The following is a 24,430-nucleotide window of genomic DNA, read 5'->3' as shown; positions in this document are numbered from 1 at the left end:
AAGTAAATGTACTTTGTTTCGTAAGCACTGCACATTATGGCTGTATACAGTTAGTGAATTAACACTCGATCCTCTGGGATGACTACCATGTAGTCATTTTTGTTTCCCTTTCATTATACCGTTTCTAGCCCTCGTTAGTATAGGGGATGCCTGAGAACCAACATTACCATTGTTACCTTCCTGCTCCAAGGATGTGCACGACACATCATTGCTGGGTATCACCCCGTCGACCATGGTTTGTTGATTGGTGCGATTAGCACTATGTGTGAGTTTCTTATTCAAAAAAATAAATTTGTTCACAGAAACATTTTTTGGCCATGTTGCGGGATCTGAAAGCTTCTGCAGATGAACTGCATCGGCAGACACACGAAAGGACGCGTAATCTCCTTTGGCTTCAAGTTCAACTACTTCGGCCACAATAGATGTTTTATTTTTCAAATAACACGATAGATCATCGGTAGTGACGCCTTTCTTGAACCGCCACACGTGTAGATGTACCTTTTTCGGAATTCCGATGATCGAGTCGTCGGATGAATCCGCAGTGCCGGTGATGGGCTTCTTTCCTCGACGCTTGTTGATGACTGTGCGATAGGCGTCGTCAACAGCGTTGTTTTGGGGCATACTTGACAAGCTCGTAGTGCTAGAACTCCTCTCAGCTTCCGCCGGGTGATCAGGGTGATGACTTGGGCGACGAGAATCCGTAGAATCTTTCACTCGCTGACGTTGGGACTCCTTTGTGGGTGAGTTTGCCCGTTGTATCCCGGGGCCGAATGTATTCTCAGTTTCGACTATTTGGGGTTGCACGGAGGCGGAAACAGACTTGGCGTACATTTTCACTCGATTATTGGTTTGGTCAGCATGTAACGGAATCCCGTTGGACAGACTAGTAGCACAAGTATCAGTATGAATATCAGTAACAATATTGTTGCATTTTAGCGCGTTCACTTCTCTTTTAAGAACTTCAATGTCCGCCGCCAACTTGCTGACAAGAGATTGACCCGAGCGGCAGGAAAAACACGCCCAGAATATTTCCCTGGATTCACTCAGGGCTTTTAATACAATCTCACTAAGATTTGAGCATTTATAATGTAAAATAAATGCGCAGGAGTGGCACGAGACAACTTTTTCACGCGATTCGACCTTAATATTGCAGGATCGACACGATAATGCGTTGGTGCACGACGCCATATTGGAACCAATTGTTACAGCAATAAGTTACAGCACATAAGTTACAGCAATGAAATAAATTCTATTCCTACCTTTGCCTCCTCTTTATGGTTCTGCAGAGGTTGAAAGAATTCTTCCCACAAACTAAAACTTCATCAGTGTAATGATCAAAATTATACATATACTTTTTTAATATTACATTTCCAATAAATGTTGGCCAACAAAATTCAGTAGATTCCTGTTAATTGGGACGTATCGGGACTTGTGCACTTTGCCCCAATTAAGTTTTGCTTCACACCGGCTGTCCCAATTAGGCGAACCCTCTCGTATATGGGCATAAAGAAATGTTGAAATCATAGAAAGAAGAATAAAGAGAGTTTTTAATGTAACCTAAGTTTATTAAACTATTAATTTGATTAATAAATCAGCGAGTTTAGTTAATTTATTATCATTTTGAAGAATTATAATAATTAAGTTAAAAATATTTTTCACAGCCTAATGCTTAATGAATGTCTTTCACTAAGTCCTATTAAAGAAGTCCTATTCTTTTGTGGATATTATAACAACAAGAGCTTTCAAAATAGGGCAAGAATAGGAACATTTGTGAAAAATAAGAGTGAATCAAAGGAGGAAAATATAAAAAAGCAGTATTCATAAAACAAAAAAAATTAATTTAGTCACCAGTAAAGAGTCTATGTCGCCTGCTCATGGCCCAATAAAGCGGTATGCTGTCCCAATTAAGCGGAGAATACTCTGGGATATTCCTCCATTGGGTTCTGTTCTTCAAGATCTGCCCCAATTAAGCGGCTGCCCCAAGTAACCCGTGGACCCATTAAACGGAATCTACTGTACTATACAACTTATAACCTTTCCAGCAAAAATTCTGCTATTTGAAAAGCAGGATAACTAGTGATGGGAGAAGCAAGAAAGAGATGATCAGCAGAACAGGCCAAGCAAAGAGAGCATTCCACCCAAAGAGAGACCTGCTTACAGCAGGAAACTTAAATATGGGCATAAGGAAACAATAGGGTAGTTTCCTTCATCAAAGAAAATGAAAGGCATTGATTGCGATTCGTTACCTACCATTAGTGTATTCATAATATACAAATTATTTGGTTTCAGAAATACTGGTTTGGACGAATGGCAATGGTCAATTTTATCCTCATTTGAAAAAAGGCCAGATTGGCGCCCATGCGATGCCACTCCACGTGGCGTCACAGGGACCTAGTTTCTATACGAGTGGATAGGAGTTATACATCGACTGAGATTACCAATGCATGCATGAGGCACAGAGCTCTGGGAAACATGTCTTAATAATCACCTATTACAACTGGTTAAGGTCAGAAAGTTTCCTTCGCTTGATAAGCTATTAAAAATCCTTATTTGAGCCAAGCCCTACCAGATAGCTGGACACTATGCTACCTGCTACCATCCTGCGTCGTATCAGCACTCAAAGCCTTGCCCCAAGATCACCTCACTTGCGGCAGTGGGAACCAGAATGACGTCACATGGAGTTTTCCCAGCATTCATACTTAGCCGTCACATTTTCACGAGCTTGAAAATTTTCACTTTTCATTTAAAGTAAAAAATAGATATCGTCATTTAAAAATCTAAAAGCGTGACATTCGTACTCCAGGAGTAATGATTTTTCGATTTAGGCAATAAAAAAATAATAGGAAACCACCCTATTTATAAGAACTTAATTTTTGCTGTATGCTCCAATATGGATATGAGGCATGGACAATGAAAGCAGCAGAGAAAGCAAGGATAGAGGCCTTTGAAATGTGGATCTATAAAAGAATGATGAGGATCAAATGGATTGACCTCAGTAAGATGACAGAACAACCTTGTAGGCCACATCTGGAGACATGATGGCCTAATTAAGACAATCATCAAGGGATAAGTGGATGGCAAGAACGGAAGACCTCAAATGAAATACAGTAAAACCTCTTTACATCGTAATGGAGGGGACCAAAATTTGGTCAATTTGATGTATGAAGGTTCACTATAGAGATGTTTAAGTGATAGGCACCATTTTTTCATATATGTACTTTGGAAATGAAAGGCATTACAGTCTTTCAAACCATTATATTTGTGCATTTAAATAAACATGCATGCTATAATTATATATATGTTCGCTTTTTATTAAACAATTAGTTATTTATAATTTAATAATAACAGAAAGCGAATGCTGTCGCAAGATTTTTACCGTGATTCGAGAGAAAACGATGTGATCTCTCTCAATTCAACAGTCACTTAAAATGATTACGATAATAATCGCGCGTAGGGAAGAAGAGAAAAGAGATGTGGCCTTGGACATTGCAAAGGAAGACCAGCAAAAGGCAAAGGCACATGCTCTCTTGCCATACGTGGCTGGAACGTCGGAAAGAATTGCTAGAGTTCTCGCCAAACATGACGTTCTGACGCGATTTATAAGTTCGAAGAAGACCTCTGACCTCCTCCGGAGTGAAAAAGATCGTCATCCATCAGATATCTATGAAGGAGTGTATGAAGTAACGTGTTCCTGTGGTTTATCATACATCGGGCAAACATCTAGATCCCTCAAATGCAGAATAAATGAACATCTGAAGGCAACCGAAAAGAAAAATTTTCGTCTTTCTGCGGTTGCAGAGCATGCATGGTCGGAACCTGGGCACGTCATACTATTCAAGGAATCGAAAATCATCGCCAGGGAAAATAAATATTTCCCTAGGCTGATAAGGGAGGCGATTGAAATAGCGAGTCACCCTAAGAACTTCAATAGGGAAGACGGCTATCCTTTATCCTCATCTTTCAAACGGCTTTTCCAACAATGGAATTAAAAATCAACATCCGTCTGACTAGCTGTAAATAAATAAGGATCACAGATCTGCAAATCATTTGGACCCGAAGACGGGAGCTGGAACGCGCCCGAAACTGTCGTCCGCAAAACATGTATCAACGCGGTGTAAACCCGAAAAACCAGCACCATGATTACGATAGTTGGATACCTTTTTTCTTATTTATTGTTAGGTATGCTCTCATATGGGACAATATAGCCATAACTAATGATTAATGTGAAAATTACAGCATATTAAAGGTGTATAAGAAAAAAAATAAGTGTGAAGCATTTATTGCTGAAAATGTCATTCCCTGTACATAGTCGCGGCTGCATTAATGGTCTCTTGTTGTCTTGGTACAATTTTCAGAGGTAGTTATACCGTCTCGGGGGTGTCTCCTTGCTTTGATAAGTGGAGGTTTTACGAAATAAAGAGGTTCACTACATAGAGGTTTGCCAATAAATTTAAATGTAAATCTGACGGGACCGTAGGGGTGGTATGAATTATGGAGGTTTATGATGTAAAGAGGTTCACTACATAGAGGTTTTACTGTATATGGAACAGGTAAAGAAAGATGTAAAAGAAAAGAAATACATACGTGTGAAAAGATAAGCTGATAGGAGAACTGAGTGAAGAGCTGAGTCAAACCAACCTTAAGCCCGTATGACACTTCCCAATTTATTGGCCAATCCATTGGATATTGGATTGTGGACCAACTGACAGACACCAATTTCTAGCCCAACATCCATTTCACAATATTGGACACAATTTCTCGCCCAATCTGGAATTTAGAACAGGTTCTATTTTCTCGCGGCCAATCTCCAATCAGAACTCAGTCTTGTCGACTCCTAGTGGCCAAAACTAGAAGCTCTTTGCAAAACATTCGGTTTGGCTATTAAGGCCACTTTACATAGTGAATAATCATTCGAAGGATCATTCGAATGACCATTATTCACCATGTATAACGGAAATTTCCATGTAAATCTGATAATCGGTATGTAAATCAAGGGAATAATCCCTTGAAAAAGTGACCAGCATCGGTCAGGACCACCCAAGAATTGATGCGGCGAATTAGCCCAAAAGTTTTCAATCATAATGACGAGCACCCGCAAAACTTTTAACGAATAATTGTGATAAAAGACTGTTACATCACCTTGCGCTGTCCAGCACAACCACTTGCTTGTTGCGCATGCTCTCCCCTTGTGCTTCATCCGAGTCCTCGTCCCCACTCTCCGATAGGTACAGGGGCTCCTCGAGGGCCCCCTCGCTTTCGTCCGCCTCGGACGAGGGGGGGTGACTCTGTCCGTCCTTGTCGCTCCCCTCTTCTGCTGCGTCACCTACAGGGGGCACCAATGGGCTGGGAGTGGACGATTGTGACGGCTTGCGGACATAGTCCCTCCTGCAGCGTCAATGCATGGAACAAAACACAGTCAACACGCAATCCAAATTTTCACATGGCATATGTCAGAAGGCCGAAATCCATGTTTGAAAATTTGACCATCCCTACAATGGAAAATCGAAATCGTTTATTTCAATAGTGTTGTGATGACAACATTGGTGCAAAAGTATGAATCGTCAAGCCATTTGGAAAAAAAAATTACGTGGAAAATATCAAAGAAGATTTTTCTTAGCTTTGAGGAGGTATTTTGATACCAAGAGGCAACAAAAAATGGCAATAAAGATTCAAGAATTACTGAATTATAGCTGAAATATCCACTACTAGATCAGGGTAATTACTCAAAGGGTTCAAAAAGACAACAAATACGTGACTCTCATAGAAAACACTATTCATAGCAGGGTAGAAAAGAAAAAGTGTAATATGTTACTCAACTGAAATACTGTCAACCTAAAAACCACTGTCATTGAAAATGACAAATAGGGAAGTACACTAGTGTTTCAAATGCACCAAAAACATTTTTTAAATTAGAGTTCAGAATAACAAAATGTCGTAAAACCACAGTTTAAATCCTAGTAGTATATACTTGATTCGAGATAACCGTCTGAAATTTGAAAAAATTAAAGGGCCGCTAAAATGGGTGCCCATGTTGAATATTATCCGTTACGTCACAAGGCTGTAGCAGAAGGCAGCTTCTATGCTGCTTAGTTCTACCACTATTCTTGCATGAAAAAAATTACTCAATTTGAGGATATCCATTTTTTGCTGTCATAAAATATCTTCAGAATGTATATGTGGCTACTTCTCTTTTGAGTACATGACTTCATCATTGCGTAATATACTAATATTCATTTAAGTGCCAACTTCAAGTTTGGAAAGAGTAGTGCCAAGAGCGCATTGAATCTTGAATAAATACATGATGGTATTTATTTTTCACTGGGTATATTTTGGCACAATGTCATTTATCATGCCAAAACATTTTTTGTAAGAACTGAGTCAACTAATAGACCCATTTCAGACGTTTGCTGTAAGACTTATTCGTTGCATATGTTTTCACGCCGGCCGTTTGAACATTCGCCCTTCGCAAAGAGAATCATGGGATGTTAGCCGTATTTCCTTGCTGGCTGGTTGTTGCTGTTGTTCGCTGTTCCAGGATGTGTCCAAGAAAAGTTAATCTTGGTTTGGAGAAGGAAAATTCCAACGATTTACCAAATGCTGATGTATTTATGGTCACTGAATTTTTTAAAAAGGAGGACAGGCTCAACGCTCCTGAAATGTGAGGTGTTAAGGCTAAGTGGTGCATAGTTTTGTATCAACACCTTATCATACGTAATTTCGCAGATATAGCTGCAATATTAAGTTATTGCAGACTTATTATTAATATTAACCCACTCTTATGTATGTTTACTGCAATACCAGGGAGTCTTACGGTGATAATGCGATTGGTTACGCACAAATCCGAAGGGACATTTTCCATAACATTTTCCTTGAGCATCAGATCCTTTATCACCATTTTTCAGTGGCGTCCTCTATGAACGACTTTGGTTGGAGCATCCTAGTTCTCTTCCTGTCACTTTGGCAGTCAAATATGCTGGGAATTGTTCCAACTTTGGCCCTGAACTTAATATTACCTCCCACCAATTTGTATTGCATAAAATTATCGAAGTAAAAATTGGTTAATTTGAAAGACAATGGATTTTGGAATCATCTTTTTTGTACAAATGTGTAAGAAAATTCAAGAAGGGCATAATTCTTTAACCAAACTCCTTTCAGTTTACACATTACATAGGTCTATGCAGAGATGCTATATTTTGACTCAACACACTTTCTGAATGAATGAGGTACCTATTACGTAAATTATTATAATATAAATATATTAGATCTTACAATACCTTAAAATGTTCTTTAAAACAGAATATCATCGCTTAGTAAGATTCAGGAGCAGCATTGAACCATTTATTCCTCATGAATTGTCCTTAAAGCACGGGAGTGAATATCTTCTCCAGGCTTTCGTTTTGACGTCGATATGCAATTTGGAACAAAAAATCATTTTTAATTTGAATTCATGTTATCCGTACTAGTTGACATTTTTAGGAAGCAAACTCCACCGATTCCCGGAAACTCTCGCCACGCTAAAGAAGGTGACGGAATACGGCGATACTCCACTGTGTGCACTGCCTTGTGACGTCACATCTCAATCAAGATGGAGGCACTGTGTTTCAGTGCAACATGAAATTTCCCGACTTTCAAAACGTTTTAAAGTGCATACCCCAGATGCAGGAAATAAAAGCGACTATACTAATATTTCTTTTTTAGGCTAAACTTCCAAATTCGGCAATAAAAAAAAATTAGTGCACTTCCATATTGCAGCTTTGAACAGCAACATGCCAATGAAATTAAAAGGCATTACAGTAGATTCTCGTTAATACGAACAACGTTACAACAAAGTTCTTGTTTTAAGAAAGAAATAAACACATCTTGAGAGGACTGGTGATACAAAGGTGACTCTTTCTGGCTTGACTTCATGGAACGGATTTTAGATGTTAAGACTGAATTCAGAGTTCCACACAAAAAAGTTGATAGAATATGGAAGTTTCCTTCATCAAAGAAAATGAAAGACATTGATTGCGATTCGTTACCCAACATTAGCGTATCCATACAGTAGAACTTGTTTAGTAAGTTTCTGAAGCGACCACAAAAATGCACCTACTAACCAGGAAAACATGCTAAAGAGGAAAGTAAATAATAGCAGTTGGGGTAGTTGCAATCGGTGGAAAAGTCGCCGTAATTAAAATTACTATCCCGAGAATTACACAAAAAAACAATGATAGTCTATTCTAAGAATTAAGAATTGAGAAAAAATTAAAAATCAAGGTTCATATCGAGGGCATATCTAAAGCAGTTGAGGCTATGAAGTACGTGCGTCATTACTTGACTACTGTTGCGGAAGCAGACGATGCTCTAGATCTCCACGTGAAGCTTAGCATAAAAACACTTGATCTCGGCATAGTCTCTGAGAAAAAGAATGCCTAAAATGAACCTAATATTTTGAACGCCCATTCGAACCATTCAGCAGCTATCCTGTTCGTTTCTGTGGATGGAAGGGAATGGTAAAAGAAGAAGGGGAGGGGCTTGGTTGTCTATGCTTATTAAGCTGTATTATAATTCAATGAGTTTTTAGCTGATCCCTTGTAATGTTTACTTTTGATTAATGTTAATTATTGTTTTGTTGGTAATGCTGTCCACTTTGTGAATAGTTTCTAATATCATTATCCTTGACATGCCTTATACTGTGTAAATATCTTGTAACTCTTAAAGACAGTTGAAAGATTCTTTTGTTTAATTAGCTGAGTTATAATGGCAATGAGGTTTAAGCTGATCCCTTTTTATGTGTATTTTTGATCAATGCTAATTTTTGCTTTGTTGGAATGCTGTCTTCTTTGTAAATAGTTTCTACTATTATTATTCATGACGTGCCTTATATTGTGTACAAACCTTGTAACTCAATCGCTGGGCAAATAAATATATCATTATTATTATTCTTATGGTGCACTTTGATGGCCTTGGATGGTCTTCATCTTACCCACTACACATCCGTTGTAGCCACCACGCACTTGATGGAGTAAGCTGCAGTTCAAAATACCCCTTGGTGAGCATTACTGTTGGACCGAACATGCCGCACATGTGCAGTGCAGTCATGAACAGTAAACTGGGAGTTTAACAATAGGACCGCGAGACTCTGGTGGCTCCTTAGAACCGCGAAGGTCCGAAAAAAGGGACCCAACAAGTCATTGCCATTTTTATCTCTTTCAATGAATAGACGTGGACAAAAAAGGACACAACAGTGAAGAATTCAGTGAAAAGTTGCTAAAAGTGATTAGTCCGATATCAAAGTAATGGCCAGACTTTATTTTCTAGAGTGAAGGTAAACAAATTAGTAGACCTTACATTAGCATAAGATATATGAGAGCAATCTTCAGAAATAATTGCAATTATCAACCAAAGAACAAATACGTAAAGTCATTGGCGATTGACATACGTCATGGTTACAAGCACAAAACCAAAATAAATAATTATTAATGCATTCTTCTTCCTCTTATTCAGGTTTGCATGAAAAACACATATAACTCACGCCGCCTGTATACTTTTTACTCACAAGTTTTCTGCAAGATACGCAATCATAAGAAGTTTTTCCTCCTTTTTTGTTTCCTTTTACACAACAAGACATTTTGACTTGGCATAGTCGACGCAAATCACCTCGACATTTTGAATTGGCATCGTCAACACGAATCACCTCGACATTTTGACTTGGCATCGTTGACGCGACGACAATGTCCGATAGCTCAACGGGAGCAGTCTTTATCTTCTTTCTTTGATCAATGAGAGGTTTTTTAAGTTCTTCTCCCAAGGCTAGAAGAAAGTCGTGGCGGAAAATTTTAGCATTAGTAACCTTTCTGTACTGAATACAACTGTTGATTCCTGCCAAGTCTAAAATATTACAGAAAGTGTGGAAAGTCCACCTGCAGGAAGCACTTTTAACAGAATATTTTCGGGCCATTTTGTCAACAATATCCACTCCTGACTTTGTTTTATAGTAAAATGTCACAGTCTCAGGATTTGCTTTGATATCGTTGCCTATTTGCACGTCCCAGAGCATAGAACTCATTATAATAACATTTTTATGTGGCTTTCCTTGATAAACAGTGAGAGTTATACCACTGTTAGTAAAGATCTTACTATCGAAATGTTTTTCGCGGGCCTTTTTCACACATACAGGCTCTTCTCTTCGATTTTTGTTTACTGTCCCGACCAAGCTAGTACCCTTTGACTTAAAGGTACCCTAGGTATTCTGCTAAACGTAAAGATGTAAAAGAGTTATCACTGATAACATTTCTACCCTTGTTTAGGCAAGGTGCCACAAGCTTTTTCATCACATAGTCGCAGAGTCGGTCACCCTCACGTTGCTCATAATCTTTTCCAAGATAAGAAATGAGTTTATCAAATACTTGCTGTCGTAATCGACAGACATCCAAAATTTTTGGCCATATTTGTCCAGTTTTGATGCCATGAACTGTGTAAACCGACATCTAGCTTTTGATGGAAACAACTGTTCATCGACCACTATGTTACGACCTGGTATGTAGTTGCTCTGACAGTTTGATATGAATCTATCCCAAATCTCAGACATTAGGGCAAAATTATTATCCTTCAAACTTTGAGGGCGAGTTGATTTTTCATTACACCTCAAAAACCTCACGATTTCCCTAAAGCAATCGTGCGGCATAGCATCTTTGTACAAATGAATACCGTATTTTTCAAACCAAAGTAAATCGACCTCCATGCCTTTTGACTCGGTTGCGCCTCGCACACTCTAAATTCCGAGAAAAGCATCTAACTCTTGTTGTGACAATGTCCAGCCATTGTTGCCATAAGCTCAATGCGCTTCTGCGACCGTACACTTTTGAATAGTCTTTAGCATACAATCATCAATAATCAAGCGCCAAGCACTTGAAAACAGCCCATCTACAATGTAACATTTTGCATTTGCGGTAGGCCCTGGTTTTTCTTTGAGTACGTTTTGGTGACGGTTAGAGATGGGTTGAATAGCAGATTTCTCGAACTCGAATATCGAATTCGAATATTAAATCATTGCTCGAATATTCCAATACCTCGAATTTCAAATACCTCGAATACTAAACGATGAATGCAGAAATGTTTGACTCGGTTGCCTATGCAGCAGGAAACACAAGATTTTGGGGAGGAATTTTGATTTCCTTTAAAGGATTAGAACAGGAATTTAGCAGATCAATGGAATATTTTAATTTTATGGAAACAATTGGGCACATAATTGATTCAACTAACATCTCTTTCAAAGATTCTAAGGGGACACACCACCTCACGAAAAATGATTGCGTGCCGTCTTGGCAATTACACTGCTACGATGGATTTCTGTCTGATGTATACATTCTTATATACCAAACACCATTTCAGCGGCATGCCCATCTGATACTCAACTTCATCCAACTTCTTATTTTCAACAGGTAGCTTGCTTTACCCCCACTCCTACTGTCAAGTGCTAGCGGACAATCTGAGGCGTTTGGTAAAATACACGTGCTTCTCCACCGGATTTTCTTCAATTATTTTCAGTCCATCTTTGGAAGTTCTCACGATATAAGAAGATGAATTCGAATTGCTATCAGGGAGAAACCAAATATCCTGAGAAAATATCCCTTCCTCTGTGACTGTGACAATAGAGATTTATAGCACAACTCATAAATTGTAACAATGTAGTGTTTATGATCTTGGAGTATAGGTCATGATAAATAAAATACACATTTGGCCAACGTTTCGGAGATTTATTCTCCTTCCTCAGGGCTCTTAATTATAATGAATGTTTACAAAGAAAATAAAGAAAATAAATTAATTAAGTGGTTACAAAAATTTTGAATACAATTGTGCAGTACAAATTCACTGGTAAATTAAAAATTGTGAACAGAATTAAACAACATACCTGTGATAGAAAAGTTTCGTTACTAGGCTAATCATGGTTACTTATAAATATTGATTCTTTTGTTAACAAATGGTATCTAAATTATACTAAACATATCTATATAATTTATATAACATATATAATTTAAATCTCCGAAACGTTGGCCAAATGTGTATTTTATTTATCATGACCTATACTCCAAGATCATAAACACTACATTGTTGTAATAATAAGGAAGGTCAGGAGAAGAAACTTTATTCATAAATTGTAACTTGATAAATGTTTTCGGTAAAAAATACCGCATCAACTTCCGAGAAGCTCTGCTGCTCATATCGAGTCTTGCCAGAATGCTAATGCTGTCTCTGTTGTATTTTGAAATTTATTTCCTCACGTAAAATGCTTAAATAAAGTCAGAAATGCGTCGCGTTTGGTCTTATTTTTATTTAAATTACGCGCACATTACTAATATATCAATCCAATAAAGGTTAAATATCAATTGCCGAAAGTCATTGTTAGACACCTTTTAGGCTAATAGGTGATTCATGCAGCAGTTGACCTCAAGAAACTGGGAACTTTGAAGCAGGTAGGCTGAAAAAGGTCAGTGGGTGAGAAAAGGAGGGGCGTGAAACACGTTTCTATTGTTCTCATGTAACTTGATATTTTTTTCGAAGCTAAGGTTTTCCTAATATGATCCCTGCGCAAGCTGGGACCATTTTTTATTTCAAAGAAGAGGAAAGCCTCAGAGGGGGGGGCTAGTGCTGAATGGAAGGGTATAGTGGATCTTGGGAAATGCGCTAATGTAACTATCCCACGGTACTCACGCAGCAGTTGACCTCCAGAAATGGGGAACTTCGAAGCTGGTAGCCAGAAAAAGGTCAGTGGGTGAGAAAAAGGGGAGGACGTGAAACACATTTTTATTGTTTTCATGTAACTTGATACTTTTTTTGAAGCTAAGATTTTCATAATACGATTCCTGCGCGAGCTGGGACCTTTTGTTTGATTTCGGAGAAGGGGAAAGAGTCAGAGTGGGTGAGGCAAGTGCTGAATGGAGGGGGATAGCGGATCGTGGGGAATGCCCTAATGTTGCTATCCCACGGCACTGAGGTTCTCCTGGTGGGGGAAACCGGAGATTTTAGGATTTTTTCACCCAATCATTTTCGGTTCCCCACGTCGAACTCTTTTCATCACACTAATCTGCGAATTTGATGTAGTTCGTCAACTTGCCTATAAGAGCGCTGCATACACTAAACGACTAGAGTTCTTTATAATTTTCCGAGTCAACTGCCAACGACAGTGTACGCCGCGAAATTCAATGTATTCGAGTATTCGCAGATACTATTCACACATCTCTAGTGACAGTGCCTACCAGTGCACTCACAATTAGGGGAGGCTACTTTCCATTTAGTACCATCCGGTGCCTCAATAACTAAATCAACAGCTAATGTTTTCAGATAGCCTTTTCCATTCCTTTCTTTTGTTGTACCTTGGTGACGTGCATCACCATCTCCTCCTAACCCAGGAGCCACACAGACATCGTCTTCATCAGGTAACGTATCACCGGTTCTCACAGAACCCGATAGACTCGTCCTTTCAGAATGACCTGACTTTCCTGAGGAATAGCAACGTGTTGAGACAGTTTTGTTTAAGGTGGACGACGTCGCAGCATGACTATATGGCTCAGTATCCTTTCTCTGGCGCACACTCTTTCTGCCGCCTTCGTAAGATTTTCCTGAAACAAAAACGACTGTTCAGTACACACAAAATACAAGTACACATACTTATGTATAATTTTTAAATTTGTGAACAATTGCATTTACGATTCTACGGATTTTTCTCCTCATTAAAAATAATAAAACCTATCATTTATTTATTATGAACTCCTGTTACCTTGCTGAACAGCTGGTGCAGGGCTGGGATCCTCGTTGCTGGATGACTTGCCAGATGAAGTTGATTTCCTCTTCATAATCCCTATCTGGTGAAAACACCTCAGAAATATCTTCACTCTCAGTATCTCCTTCTTCAATATCGTTTAGGAGCACCAAAATTTCATCGGGACGTACACTTTTCCGACGTGCCATCATTCACTTTCTAGCAGCTAATGAGGGCAGGCGTTGCGATTGTGACAGCATTCACACCTCATGCACTGACAACCTCAAATGCATTTGACCTGTCGCTCACAATGTGTCAGATTGTTTGCGCAGGGACAAAGATGGGGAAAGCAACACATGCATGCGCGCGGAGCAAAGGGAGACCCTTGCAAGTGCGCAGAAAGGAAGGAGATGGAGAATCACTGCCGGAAGAGCGCTCGGAAATGCTGAGACCCAAAAAAAGGACCTCCACGGTTTAAGTATCATCACGTTTTTTTTCAATGAAGGCTGGAGCAGGGGTTATATATTTTACTCAGTATTATAGTATTAAAACTGATAAAAGTCGGAAAGTTTTAGGACCCTACGGAAAAATCCTAAGCAGTGAGATAACTGTTTATGGTACCGGGTCCCAAAAAAGGGACACTCACTGTAAAAGTGTTAAAGAACTGTTCGTTTTATAACCGGTTCATTACATTGAACAGTTCCTTTTGGCAGTTTGGTTCTTTTTGACTCATCTCTAATAGTGCCCAAACAGCTAAACAATCAGTTAGGTTCTAAAATAAATGGAATAATAAATTAATTCATTCCAATATTGGTAGCTTGCAGTAACTTGAGTGACTTTATAGGAATGGCTTCTGATTTTGAGCCAATAATTTGTTTATAGGTTGTCAAGCAAAGGCACCAATGCAGGAAAATTTAGTACATTTAGGTTCTATCAAATATAAATGAAATAATAATAATTATTACTATAAGCCAATCACAAGAAAATCTTCGTACCTGATCATCTTCTTGGCGGGCTGCTCTGTAACACTGACAGTCTGCCTGCTGGCAGATCGGCACACTCTCTGTAAATCTGTGAAATCACACCTGTGCCCCAAGTTCACATATGGCAAGGGCAATTGGTCCACATCAGCAACAGCGCAATTGTACCCACTGCCATTTATGCGCGCACACTCATATTGCGCACTGGGCTTCGTGCTCTCTCGTGCAGGCTTCTTCTTCACATAATCAATCCTTATGAACGTGGACTGCTTTGCGGGCACAGTTGGTGTTGTCTGATGTGGTGTCCTATTGTGCAGCAAAGGGCTTTGCCTTGCAGATGCAACTCCATCACCTCTGAGGGTCTCCTCTTCCCTCGACACTGCACTGCCCTCCTGAGGGTCACCGGTCACTCCGTCATCCTAAAATAAAAGAAGGAAGAATGCGATGTATGACAGAACGGTTTCTAAACCAAACTTAACATTACTTAAGAGGTCCTTTGTTTACTTAGGACCTAAAGTACTTATTGATATACCACAGTACAGCAGATTCCCGATATTCCTGCTGCGGTTTATCTGTGATTCATTTTCACTCTCGCTCAAATTTTTCTGTGATCTTTATTAAAAATAAACGGACGCAAAATCATCGGAATTACAGCATTAATGCTAAGATACACCGGTCTTATTACTGTATATGTCTGAATATAGTCCCCCCCTTTTTTTTCAAAAATGCCAGTGGTAAAAGTAAAGGGGGGACTATATTCAAACGTGTTTTTTTAACTTTTCCTGGAACTGAAGCCTCAAAATTAGGGGGGGGGGGACTATAATCACGGGTGGGGCTCTATTCGGAGAAATACAGTATTTCTGTTAGAATCCCCATCGTAAAACGGGAGCGATCACTCACTAGCTGCATGCACGGGATCACCGTGTCCCTGTTTTCCTAGCCTTGCAGTACCCGACCTCGCTCTGTGATCACGGATACACGTCGTGCAGCAGTTGCAACGTGGGCAACTTGTGCAATATGTACAAATAAATTGTTGATAAATAAATGTTTTGTGTTATATTTTAAGTCAAATTATATTACAAATTGTAACTCATCATGTTAAGTGTCCAAGTGATACGGGTTGATGTATTGCAAAAAAGACGTACGTTTTATATTCTTGTCAATAAATGGCATCAATGAAATGGTTCTTATTTGGGTACATATATAAATAATGTCTTCAGAAAATTTCAATCACTGTACGACAACACTATCAATGGCCTGTAATAATTTACAGGAGTCTTGATACAGTTACCTTTAAGGCTACCTAAATCTAAGTTATTTCTTCTTTAACAATGTACCCAGTGATGGAGTGTATATACATTATTACCATCACATAATACCATATTTTGTCCAGACACTTAGTGGGAAAAATTCACCATTTTTCAATAGATAGGGCCATAGAATTAACATTAATGATAGTTACTTTCCAATTCTCCATCTTCCAGTTACTAGTACAGTAAAACCTCTTTACATGGTAATTGAGGTAATTGAGACAAAATTTGGGCAATTTGATGTATGGAGGCTCACTATAGAGAGGTTTCAGTGATGGGCACCATTTTTTCATATCCTTTGGAAATGAAGGCACTACTGTCTTGTAAATCATTATATTTATGTGTTTAAACAAACATGCATGCATTAGTGAACATGTATTTATTATTTAATAATTACAGAAAGCGAACGCTATCGCATGATTTATGCCATGATTCGAGAGAAAATGATGTGATCTCTCTCAATTCAACAGTCACTTAAAATGATTGGGATAGTTGTGAACAAAATGGCTACAACTAATGATTAACGTGAAAATTACAGCATAATAAGGTATATAAGAAAAAAAGAGTGAAACATTTATTGCTGAAAATGTCATTCCATGTACGTAATCACAGCTACATTAATGGTTTCTCGTTGTCTTGGTACGTTTTGCAGATGTAGTTAGGCTGTCTCAGGGGTATCTCCTTGGTATGATAAGTGGAGGTTTTACGATATAAAGAGATTCACTATAGAGAGGTTTGCCTGTAAATTTACATGTAAATCAGCTGGGACCGTAAGGGTGGTATGATGTATGGAGGTTATGATGTAAAGAGGTTCACTACATAGAGGTTTTACTGTAATAGTAGTAGTAGAATTGAGTGTTTGGGTGCTTCGAAGGCTAGGTCAGTCTGCACCCCAGCTCAGTCATTTGATTCAAATAGTTCATTAAAAGGGTCGCTTATGCGTAATTTATTTAGATAAAATAATTAGGAACTTTTGCACTTTGCTAAACAGACCGATTTCCTTGAGAAATAATATTACATAATTCAAATTAGTAGGGGTGGTCTCCTAGAAGGGATCCAAGGTCCCCCCTATATTGAACCATATCCACTTTTCGTATTTGTCACACTCTGTAAGGATATGTTAGATACTAAAGGGGCACCTACACCCATCACACTGAGGAGCTTTCTTCTCTCTAGTAAAGACGAAGGTATGAGTCAACCGGTTACTATCATGTTGTTTCTATTTGATGACAACAGTTTCTCTGGCACTACTCCCAACATCTTCAGGGCAAAGATACCAGTCAACACCTTGTCCCTCCTTAAACAGGGTGGAGGAGAGCTGCGTCACTAAATTTTAACCCTGAATAGCAGATACTAGTAAGAACCAAAACTAGCAGTAATGTTTAGGTTGAAAATGCACCATTTATAACTACAGTAAAACCCTGTATTTGCATTATCGGAATTTATGTTTTCCCGCAAATTGCAAGTTTTTTTCTGGGTCCCATCAAATTTCCTATCTCTCCTACGTAAATAGAACCCTGTATTTACGCCGTGTTTTTTTCGTTTTCTCGCCATGTGCATCACGACGTGCCGACTTAAAGAAATAATTTGCCGACTAAAACAATTAATTGTGCACATCAGGCCTTAAAAACTGTCCTTTGGCTTACTTTCGCTCGTTTGTATTTAAAAATATAAGAGGGAGAGAGACGTAATGAGAACTATTTTCAGGATGAATTTGAATGTGGTGGGACACAACGCCACTAGCATCCAAAAGTTGAACTAGGTCATCTCGTTTTCTGTCTGCGGCGAAAAGTTTCACGATATGAAAGTAGGTGTTTTGAACTATCCGGCTATGTAATAATCAATTTCAAAATTAACATTTCTATAGCCAGTGTGTGAGTAAAAGTGAAAATTCTCCATTTCCCACTATTTGCATTTTCCTGCAATTTACACTTTTTTCCTTGGGTCCCTAGAAAAGTGTAAATAAGGGGTTTTACTGTAGAGTAAATGAAAGCCAAGCGCTCTGATTGGCCAACAGTTTGCCCTGTTGCCGGATGCTGTGGACAGCTCATGACTTTGACTGCTTTGCCTGCCAGAGATTGTAATGTAAACAAGGCACCCAGCAACAGGGAAATCTCGCAGCAAATCAGAGCACTTGATTCAAAGTTTCTGTTGTTTAAAAATGGTGCATTTTAGACCCAATCATCTTTAGTAATTGTGGTATCTGCTATTATTGAGCTTATTGATCTCTTCTCTTGATATTCAGAAACTTCTTTTTCAATGTTTCATTTTGCACAAGTAGGAACAGAATTGGAGATGGTATCAACCAAGGATTTTCCTCCTGACACTTCCATAGAAGAGCCAATGGAACGTATGTCAAGTAGCAGTGCAAGGGTCTGTCACGGAGCATGAGGCACCCTGATACTTGCCAATCACACCCAGAAGACAGCCTTTGTGCTATGGATGGGAAGAGGGAAAGAGAGTTGGCTAGTGTTCACATGGTGCGCTCACAAAATATGGGTGTTTTGGTTTTTTTGAAAAAAATATTCATTTATTCATCTACATTTATGTTTTTGCCTTCACTATAGTCTACATTAGTTAGTGTGTACTATTGCCATCGCTTCTTTAAATCCTTGAAAACTTCTCAAACTTAGAAATAACCTACAGTGACTCCCTTTGCTGGTAAAATGGTGATGGTAGAGTTTTATCAAATGACCAAATTTTGTCTGATTTCCACCAAATTTAGGATTTTCCATTTATTTCACTTTTTAAACAATAATAGATGAATACATATATCCAAATATCCGTGGATAATGCACTTCACCAGATGATTAAATGGGATCTAAAGTTCCCAAAGAAATAGAATCTGGATATTTATTTTAAATTAATGCTTCCATGAATAGAGCATGCCACAAGTTGGAGTGAAAAGAGTTCTGTTTCTCTCTTTTCATTTGCCAACACACTGCAATGCTTGTCCTACTCATGAACCATTTTGTTTAATAGCTCTCATGGGAGTATTGCAATGGAATTTCAGCCATGGAAATTTTTAAGGCAATATGATAGGCAAATGGAGTGAAATTTCCAAGAGATTGAACCCGTATTGATGAGCATCATCACTGTGAGATAGTAACTGCATCATACGTAATTATGTTGCAGATTTCACAAAACCAATTACCCTATCTTTCAACCTACCTTCCGGCCAAGGATATGATATTTTACTCCTCTCTGAGGCCACAAAAGCAATGAATCATTAGCTTCAAAGTATCAAATTACACTAAAGTATCAAATTACACTAAGGTATCAAATTACACTAAGGTATCAAATAACACTTAAGTACCAAATTACAATAAAAGAATGGATATGTTTTTCATCCCTCCCAGGTCTCACCAACATGCCTTTTTTGACCTACCTGCTTCAATACTCCCCATTTCTGGATGCCAACTGCTGGATGAGTCAATGATTGGGCCCAAAGGTGCTTAACAATGGCTTTCATAAAATTATATTGCACCATTATTGGATTGAAATAATAGTAATATTAAAACATATTTGGTGATAGCTCTCTGGGCAATGGCAAACATGATGCATTTCTGATATAATTTAGGATTTATAGCTCTAATTGACTGACTCAGAGCTTCATAGTTACCACAAGGCTAGACCAAAATTCAACATTGTCCAAAAAGCACAATTTTCAAAGAAACAAGTGTTGCATGAGTACACTCAAACAAGACGAGGCAAAACTTAAAACACAAGCTGTATGAATCACACAGCTGGCCCAGCTTAACCTTGAAGGCAATAGCATTACAAAGTTGCAAGATCAGACATGCTCGTCTCCTAGCTCCCTCATTGTAGCCACGTGACTAAAAAGACGAGAGAGTGTTCCTTTCCCTCCACCTATCCTCTACATGCTTCTGTCGCCAAACCTTTCTTATTGCTGAGCAGTTGCCATGTTCTGTTAAAGTTTCCGTAGCTTAATTCACATTGTCCATGTTGTTCTAAATATGATATTGTGTATCAGATTGAGCAGTTGCAATTTAATTTCATGGTATACTGATAAAAATGTCTTTCTTACAGTGGAACATTTTAAGGACATTTCAATGTACACCACATACTTGCACTGTGGAGTGAAATTATCATGAGAAAGTGCAAAATCCACCACTCACCACTATTTAAGCAACTTGGAATGAAACTGTCAAGATACAGTAAAAAACTTGGATGATTACTGTTTTAGCAAGCAATTAAAAATGCATTTGGATCCGAAAATATAAAAAAATCTGACATCTGAAGTCAAGAATTCGATCCATATGATTACGAAAAAATCCTGGATACATCCATCCCTAATAGTAACCACATCAATAGTAACTACGTCATATATTTCTCTCCCTTGGCAAATAATGTTTTACTCAACTCCGAGACCACACAGACTATAAACCATTCCCATTGAAGTGAGGTATAAAATTACAATAGAACAATGGAAAAGTGCTTCACTCCTCCCTGATCTCACCCACTGACCTTTTATACTCTTTAGCAACTATAGACCTTCTAAACAGTACAAAATGTATCATTCGAACATACAATGTTTTTTGATATGCAAGTCGTGATGTATTCATTGTCTAAGGGTCAAGGCAAGGTATTCCATTTAAATGTAGGTCTGGTAACTACATATATGCAAACCCTTATAAAGTATATACAGTAACACAGCATAACCTGGGCCTGGGTACTCTCTGCCAAAAATCTGACTGACGAGCCCTCATGGGCCATGCACTGAAGTCTGTATGTGTCGTCGGCCATATTGGCTGGTGTCCTATATAGACAGACAGGTGTGGTCATGCGTCAATTTGTTTCCAAGGCCCGGATGGTGTGTAGGGAGGGTATTCAGGTCCAGCAGCAGTAATAAATCAATTATTGATCAAGAAGAACTTAGAGGGCCCAAAGGTGTCTAACAGCTTTACACAGCCATATAACACAGTAACTAGACTTAAGTATTTTCAAGTAAAGTGATTTTGCCATTTACAAGAGAGTGCCCATAGGCTTTACAACAGACAATTACAAATGCATTTTGGTATGAAAATATGAAAAGATCCAACAACTGAAATCATGAATCCGATCCAGATCTAGATACAGAAAAATCCTGGATCTGTCCATCCCAATAGTAACCATTCCAATAGTAACTGTCACATATTCACTCCCTTTGCCAATATTTTATTCCACTCCGAAACCACACAGACCATAAACCTTTCCCACAGAAGAATAGTATCAAATTGCACGATATTATTTTTCCGAACTGATTGCAACTGGGTGGAAAACAGCAAGTAGCCAATCGGAAGCGCTGAGCCTTCAACCTCAACCTTCCCCTTCATCCCCTTCCCCTTTTCCCCTCCGCTACCTCCATCTGGCTGACAGGGGTTGCCAGCCTTGCGAATAACGGTACTTTCAGGGGCAGCGGAAGATTCTCGGACGAATGCCATGCGATCTCCACAGATTATATTTGGCAGCACTGCAAGCTGAAGAACGTTCTGCACTGCACACAGTTCGGAGAGAGACTGTGGACTCCAACATACTTTCTCCTGTCGTACTTCTATGATTGGCTAGAAGAGTGAGTGGGTTTTTAAGCATGCTCAAGGTCAGCCGCCGTCAGTTCAGAAAAAGGGTATAGGCCTATGGAAAAGTGGTTCATTCCTCTCCTGTCTCACCCACTGAACTTTTTCAGCCTACCAGCTTTAATTCTCCCCATTTCTCGATGCCTTGATCTAGGTGAGTCACCTAGTGGGCCCAGGGGTGTCTAATAACAGCTTTACACAGCCACATAACACTGTATCTGAACTTATATATTTTCATAAAAATGAATTCTTGATATTTACAAGAAAATGCCCATAGACTTTACAACAGAAAATTAAAAATGCATTTTGATGTGAAAATATGAAAAGATCTGACACCTGAAATCAAGGATACAATGTGGATATGGATAAGAAAAAAATCCTGGTCCCATCCGTCGCTAACAGTAACGCGTCAATAATAACTATGTCCCACATTTCTCTACCTTGGCCAATAATGTTTTACTCAACTCAGAAACCACATAGACCATAAACTTTTCCCTCAGAAGGAAAGTATCAAACTAGACTAGAGCAATGGAAAAGTGCTTCACTCCTCTCCTGTCTCACCCACCGACCTTTTTCAGCCTACCAGCTTCAATTCTCCCCATTTCGGGATGCGTAAATCTAGATGAGTCACCTAGTAGGCCCAAAGATGTCAAACAACAACTTCACACAGCCAAGTAATGCAGTAACGGGACTTAAATATTTTCAAAGTAAAGCAATTCCTGTATTTGCAAGAAAGTGCCCAAACGTTTTACAGCAGACAATTAAAAATGCATTTCAATCCCAAAATATCCGAAGATCTAACACCTGAAATCAAGGATCCATTCTGGATCTGGATACAAAAAAATTCCTGGTTCCGTCCATCACTAAAATTAACCACGCATTAATTATTTCTGAGCGTCTTGTCTAACATGTAATGTTGAATGACACTCATGCAGCTCATTTGAGGTTGAAAAGCAAATTTAAGCAAAATTTTAGGTTTTCCCAGCATATAGATTGATGAAAAATTTCTTGGGATTGCCAACGTTGGGAGAATTAACCCAATACCACACCCGGTGGGAATCCCAAGAAAATTTTCATGAAATTTAAGTAAGTTTAAGAAATTTAATTTAAGAAAGAACATTTTGTGGTGAATTCCTAAATTTTGAGCATAGCACAAGTTGGGAGGTGAACTTAATATCAGTAATGCATTGTATCCCAAAAATAAGGTAGACAATCCAAAAAACGAATAGATGTTGATTGAAGCCGAAGTGAGGGAAAGGAAGTGATCACTGAGGTAGCTAAGGTCGGCGGCATTCAGGCCCTGCCTGGGACCCAGCTTAGCGAGTCCTTAGGGCCACTCCTTGACAATTGGCCCTTCCACACATTTACAGTCCTCCTCACAGCAGGAATCCATGGTGAAGTTGTCATATTGTTGCCTCATCCCGACCTCATTTTTCAATAGATTAAGTTCTCAGACTTTTTTTTATGCGTGTCTATTCTTTTAGTCCATTCCCTTTCCTATCTATGCGTCCTCTTTATCTGTCTTATTCATTTTTTTTCCGTGAGTCTCTGGAACTTTCCTTCATGCCTGCGCGGTGCTGATAGTGGGGAATGCATTTTTAATAGATGGTGTTTTTACACTTTTCAGAAAAGAATGGCACACCAGTGGAAAGTTCTAGGACGCACGGAGGGGGGGGGGGGGGGGGTGGTCGGATGCCGTGATGCCTTAACTCGTTGCGTACCGGGGTATTTAAATTCCTAGGAACACCGATTCATGGTGGAAGTGTTGAGATTGAATGTATGTGCCAATTAGGGCTTAATGCCTTTGGTTTAAACATGGTTACAAAGCTAGTGTTTAGAATATAACTTTACCCAATCAAACTTATGATGCATCGATTCATTATAAATAACGAACAAAAACTGAAAACGTACTAACGAATACGTATTGTACGCTTTAAAATTGTTTAGGTTGACGTGCCTAAATGACGAGAATATTTGTCATCCATCTGGAACATTCAGGAAAAAAATGACGAGAATTCTCGCCATCCGTACGCAACGTGTCAAAAACTGCACGCATCATTCACTTGAGGTCATTTCGTCAAGAGTCGGAGCCCCACAGGGCCGTGGAAGGGAAGCTCTACAATTGACCCGGAGTAGCAAAGGGAGGAGATCACTCTTGCTCAACGACCAACTGTCTTAAAATACACTCCTGGCAGCAAACTCCGTATCTTTCATTTCTCACCGTTACTGTCCCTCCGAGAGGACCACGTTCGCAGTCCGGAATCCCTCGTCGTCAGTCAAGATCCCTAGTTTGAGTCACCCCCTGTCGAACTATCCATGAGAAGACACACGACATTGTCTCTAGTTTTTGAAAAGAAAAATTTTAGTACACAGTCCAATTTGTTATACTCCGAAACAAAGTCCTGTTTTCTGAGCTTAAGGGATTATTGAATGATATTCTAGCATTACTATCAAATGAATTCTGGAGCTCAAGTCTTAGGATCTTGTGTTTTCTAACTTAGTTATTATCAATGCTAGAAATCCGTTTAAAATGCTAAAGGCTTAAAAAATGATAGTTATTCTAGTAAAAGTGTAAATTATTGAAATTCAAAAGCAATATGCAGTTTGAAAAATACTGGTACAGTAGATTCCGTTTAATGGGTCTACCGGTTACCTGGAGCGGCCGCTTAATTGGGGCAGATCTTGAAGAACAGAACCCAATAGAGGAATATCCCAGAGTATTCTCCGCTTAATTGGGACAGGATGCCGCTTTATTGGGCCATGAGTCGGCTACATAGACTCTACACTCGCAACGAAATTAAAGTTTTTTCGTTTCAGAATACA

General features: G+C 39.0%; 1 protein-coding gene across 12 annotated transcripts in view; it reads right to left on the bottom strand.

Moving 5' to 3' along the window:
* Positions 1 to 24,430, bottom strand: part of LOC124170323 — a 137,484-nt gene that overhangs the window by 27,460 nt on the left and 85,594 nt on the right. For all 12 annotated transcript variants that reach the window (XM_046549031.1, XM_046549039.1, XM_046549043.1 and 9 more), the window contains 2 exons: positions 14,737 to 15,140; positions 5,140 to 5,385 (listed from right to left, as the gene is read on the bottom strand). In XM_046549031.1, coding sequence (XP_046404987.1) covers positions 5,140 to 5,385; positions 14,737 to 15,140 — 650 coding nt within the window. The remainder of the gene's footprint in view (positions 1 to 5,139; positions 5,386 to 14,736; positions 15,141 to 24,430) is intronic.

Source organism: Ischnura elegans, chromosome 13 (genome assembly GCF_921293095.1).
Source record: "Ischnura elegans chromosome 13, ioIscEleg1.1, whole genome shotgun sequence".
NCBI classification, from domain to species: domain Eukaryota; kingdom Metazoa; phylum Arthropoda; class Insecta; order Odonata; family Coenagrionidae; genus Ischnura; species Ischnura elegans.
The sequence above is the reverse complement of the archived record's forward strand: the minus strand, read 5'-3'. Positions and strand labels throughout refer to the sequence as shown.